Source organism: Octodon degus, unplaced genomic scaffold (genome assembly GCF_000260255.1).
Source record: "Octodon degus isolate 3935 unplaced genomic scaffold, OctDeg1.0 scaffold00105, whole genome shotgun sequence".
NCBI lineage: Eukaryota > Metazoa > Chordata > Mammalia > Rodentia > Octodontidae > Octodon > Octodon degus.
This window is the reverse complement of record NW_004524681.1, coordinates 9,127,087-9,131,955: the sequence shown is the minus strand read 5'-3', so window position 1 is coordinate 9,131,955 and position 4,869 is coordinate 9,127,087. Positions and strand designations below refer to the sequence as shown.

At 50.0% G+C, this 4,869-nt stretch overlaps 1 protein-coding gene across 1 annotated transcript in view; it reads left to right on the top strand.

The window, feature by feature from the left end:
- Spata5l1 (spermatogenesis associated 5 like 1) overlaps positions 1–4,869 on the top strand; it is a 16,211-nt gene that overhangs the window by 939 nt on the left and 10,403 nt on the right. The window contains exons 2-3 of the mRNA XM_012516429.2: positions 2–233; positions 2,021–2,206. Coding sequence (XP_012371883.1) covers positions 2–233; positions 2,021–2,206 — 418 coding nt within the window. The remainder of the gene's footprint in view (position 1; positions 234–2,020; positions 2,207–4,869) is intronic.

Below are 4,869 nucleotides of genomic sequence, written 5' to 3'. Positions count from 1 at the left end.
GCGCGCGGGAGCTGGCGGCGCGCGGCCCCAGCCTGCTGCTCCTGGACGAGCTGGACGCGCTGTGTCCCCGGCGGGGCGGCGCGCATCGCGCCCCCGAGAGCCGCGCGGTGGCCCAGGTGCTGACGCTCCTGGACGGCTTCGGCGGCGACAGCGACGTGGTGGTGGTGGGGACCACGAACCGGCCTGACGCGCTGGACCCCGCGCTGCGCAGACCCGGGAGGTTGGACCGCGAGGTGAATGGGCCGGGAGGGGTGGCCTCCTCCCTGGGCATCTTCCGTCCGGGAACCGAGGCGGCGGGACCAGGGCCTGGACTTTGTAAAGCAGTAGAGAACGCGTTCAGTCCCCGTTGTATGGTGTGCACATCACGACCTGTTGTCCAAGAGTCTGTTCTAAGAGGTAGAGCAGCGTTTAGAAACTAGTTTTGCTGTGCAGGTCTTGAAGATAAGCTCTGTACTCTTCTCAGTAACATGAATCCTGAAGGGAGCCTGGTCGCTTACAAGCCTGGTAGATTTCAATGAGAACTTAAAATAGAGATGTCTTCAAAAAGTGTTGAAATGGAAAGGGGACAAGGAGGAACTAAAGCAAAGCTAGCGTTAATCTTCAGCTCATCTCCTTCCAGCATACTGTCCCACAAATGAAGTTGAACAGTTGTCTCTCGGGTGTATTTAATTGCAGATTGTGTAAGTGGTAGCATACAGGTATTAGCAGAAAGTCGCTATTAGAATATGCAGTAACAGGGAGTTGAAAGCACTGTTTCCAAACCTATTGTGCCGCAAAATTCTGCCAGATATGACTGCAACAACATGACGGTGCATTTTCCTCATGCTTTGGGGGTCTGTACAGCAAGGGGTGACATGAACGGAATTGGGGATCGTGCCTAACCGGAATATGCTGGAATTGAGGGGAGACTGAATATTTCAGGTAGTCCATGTCAGTCAGAGCAAACCAGAAATGGCAGCAAACGGTAGAACGAGGCTGAGCTGCACATTGCCACGTAGGTACCAAAGTTTGTGCAGAATAGTCACCAGGGATTACCAAAGAACCAGTAGCTGGTCATGGAGAGGTTCTGCAGCACCCAAAACTCTTCTGAGCTCAGTGCTCGATGGCACTTGATTTTGTGGCTAAAACAGGACTGGACAGTTTGCAGGTTGACAGGTCACCATGGTGTATGTTGTGTGATTCAGCAGTGCTTCCTTCTGCACTGAAAATGTGAGGACTGGCTGTAGTGGGAGCTGAAGTAACTAGCCACCCTCCGTGACTTCTGCATTCGCAGTGTTTAATCGGTTACCGTTGTGAAAATCCCCACACCTGCTGCTCAGCTGGTGGAAGGTTGAATGTTCAAAGCTGTCCTATTTTATAATTTTCTTCCTCAGTTGATTCTTGGTTTCTGAAGAAATTCAGTGAGTGATGTTTGAATTTTGTGGTGGGATTCTACAGAGAGGATAATTGCACATTTTTAGGCTAGTCTGTTCAGGACTTGGGTGAATTTCTTGTCCCATCCAGTAACTGTCTCCTGAATCAGCCGACGTGAGTGGGGACCAAAACTCTGGCTCAGTATTCCGTCCCAGGCTCCTAGAACTTGATTAGGTTCCCCCCAAATAATAAAAATTGTTAAATGATATATTTCATTTTTACTGCATAATTTTTGTGGTCACTTGTCACACCACTGAAAAGTTGAGGTTTTAATAAATTCCAAATCTAAGGTGTGTCCCCAGGCCTGCCCTGCCAGTCCCACCCCGGGGGTGCGCTAAAGACAGCAGTTGAGACTGGGCATGGTGGGACGTGCCTGTAATCCCAGCTCTTAGGAGGCTATAAACAGGCGGATCACTGCAAGTATGATCTAGCAGTGAGACCCTGTACACCCTGTAGACCCTTCCCTAAAATACAAAAAAAAAAATCTAAGGTGTGCCCAGATGTGCATGGTGCTAGGTCCAGAGTGGTTCCTCCATTACTGTCTGTCTGTAAGAAGTGACAGTTGAAAGTGTATGTTTTAATTTTTTTCTTTTGTGTCTATTAAAAGGTGATCATCGGGACTCCCACGCTGAAACAGAGAAAGGAGATTCTGCAGGTGATCACCTCGAAGATGCCAGTCTCTCGGGAGGTTGATTTGGACGCGCTGGCGGAGATGACCGTGGGCTACGTGGGTGCCGACCTGACTGCACTGTGCAGGGAGGCGGCCGTGCGCGCGCTCCTGCCTTCCCAGGAGGTAGGAGGGGCGGTGTGGGGCCCTCAGGGAGTTCTCTTCCTGCCAACACAGCAGGATGGTAGGGGCTGTGGGAAGGGCGGTACGTAGCTTTCTTGGCTGCTGTTGCTGCGTCTCTGTTCTTACATCTCCACGCCAGTGCACGGAATACCGTAAAGGTGAACAGGAAGCGCTGAGTCTGCACAGCGTGTTTCTCCTCCCCTAGCGACCGCCTAGTGTTGAAGCCCAGAGCAGCCGGGAAAGGCTTTGTGGCCCCAGATGAATTGAACAATTTATTTTATTTTTTATTTTGAAGCAATTTAAAGAGTTTGAAGCAGTATCAGACTTAGACAACAATTACCAGAACAGTATGAAGAATTTCTGTGTATCCTCACCCAGATTCTCCAAATACGACATTTTGCCACATTTATCATCCTCTCATATGTGTGAGTTTGTATTTTTTTTCTCTGAAGCATTCAGAAGTATCCTGCAGCTGGGTTGCCTCTTTCCCTTGAAATCTCTAGGAGATTATTTGCTAAAAGCAAGAACTTTAACTGCAGTGTAATGATCAGCCCGGAGGACTCTGCTGCGGACACAATGCTCTTGCATACCCAGATAGACCTGAGTCTAGAACCATCCATCAGTCTTTTAACCGCGCTTGTGGCAGTTACCCTGTAGACTGCTCCTCAGTTCAAGTTGGACTGATGTTTTCTCCCACAATTCAGGTGTTGCATTCTGGGTGGGAATAGACCTTGGGTCTTCTTGTCTGTTATGCGGTGTGTGGTATCTCTCAGACCCACCAAACTTAACTTTGCTTGCTTTTTTTTTTTTTTTTTTGCGGTACTGGGGATTGAACTCAGAACCCTGCGCTTGCCAGGCAAGCGCTTATTCTACTGAGCTATGTCCCTGGCCCAAACTCTGCTTTCTTAAATAAGATGGTATCTGAGATGTCTGCATTGCCAAGATACTATTTTCCCTTTTTTACATTAATGACTCCCTTGTGGGAAAATAAAATTTTCTCATCCCAGAAAAGATTGGGCACTTGGAATTTTCTCTAAATATCTTCCTCTTCCTTTGTTTTTACTGTTACACTAAAGTGCGAAGACATTACGTGAACTTCTAGGTCATCTTGTGGGTTTAGAACCCAAACTGCAGGGCCGAGGAGATGGCTCAGTGGAGTAAGCGCAAGGGTCTGAGTTCAATCCCCGGTCCGCCAAAGAAACCTCAAAAAACCCGAACTGCCTGAGATTTTATATATTCCACGTGTAAGGGGGTGAGCCTGTCGGGCGAGGCAGGGGTGAGGGTGCGTTCAGGAGCCCCTCTGCTGTGAGAGATCGCGTCTGACTGAGCGCCTCTGGCTTAGGTGGACCCGCCGGCTGCTGCCGCTTCAGGAGGGGCCTAAGTATAGTTCCCGTGGGCCGCAGCTATCCGGGAAAGTGCAAGGAAGAAAGGCACGGGAAGAAGGGACAGAGACATCCGGGAAGGTACTGGCTTGTCATTTTCTTCTTTCCCCATCAGGCAGCTGAGGGGCAGCCAGGGAAGGATCCGTTAGAGCTGATTAACGTTTCCTGATCGTAGTCCCATTAAGGGATTACAGATGAAGCTTAGTACCTGCAGCAAGGGAAAAATGTGAGATTCTAGTGCGGTCGTGCACGGTAGGTGACCCCGCCTGCTAGTGAGCGTCACAGAGGCTAGTTGGTGTCACCTGAAGGTGGGCGTGCAGGCCCCGTGAGACTGCCGGCCAGCAAGTAGTGCTGCGGCTGCGCATCGTGTGGGGCTTGGGTCAGTGACGGCCGAAGTACACAGGCCGCGCGCCTGGGCTTCCCCACCTCGCGGTGGTGGAGTCTCTTAGCCATGCATCGCTTGCAGTGTCACCCCTGTTGTTGGCACTATATGGCTGTACTCGTTATGTCCTAGCATACTTGGTGAGAAATCAAACAGGAGGGTAAAATCGGCTGAACCGTGGCCTCCCAGGCACTCGGTGTTGCAGTTTTGGAAAATACCCTTTAGAATAGCACCATCTTAATATATAAGAACGTAGAGTGTTGCTGAAAAGTGAGGGTTTGGGGACAACTAAATGTTCAGAATTTGAGGTAAGAGGGCAAATTCTTTAGTAAATCTACAGACAAAGCAGTGAGGAGTTTTTAATTAACCAAAAATTTGCTTCCCTCTCCTGCTCAAGGAAATGGGAGGACACCATACAAAGTAAGATCTCGGCATGAAGGGCCTGGCTGAGCACAGAGGGTCTTACAGCTCAGAGGCGTGTTCTGCTCCCTGGAAAGCTCGGGAAGAAAGAAAGTGCTTTTAATCCAAGTTCCTTGATAGAACTTTTACAAATCATTAGGACAAGGAGGCCTGCCCCTTAGCTCAGTTCTTTAAGTGGCTGCTTCAACAAAGCATTCAGGCTCAGGTTGCTGTGGTTCGATCCCCACAACTCAAGCCACCAAACCTGCCCTGAAGGCATTCGGAGCAAATCAGTAGGACAAGACCAAGCAACCCAAGAAAAGGTAGGGGCTGGAGAGATGGCTCAGTGGTCTAAAGCACCTACTTGAAACAAGCTTGGCAAAGCACAGGGACCGCGGTTCGACCCCCCAGCACCACATGCCAGCCAGGGCCGCCCCCTGGTGGGCTGAGCTGGCCACACACACACACACACACACACACACACACACACACACAATAAATAA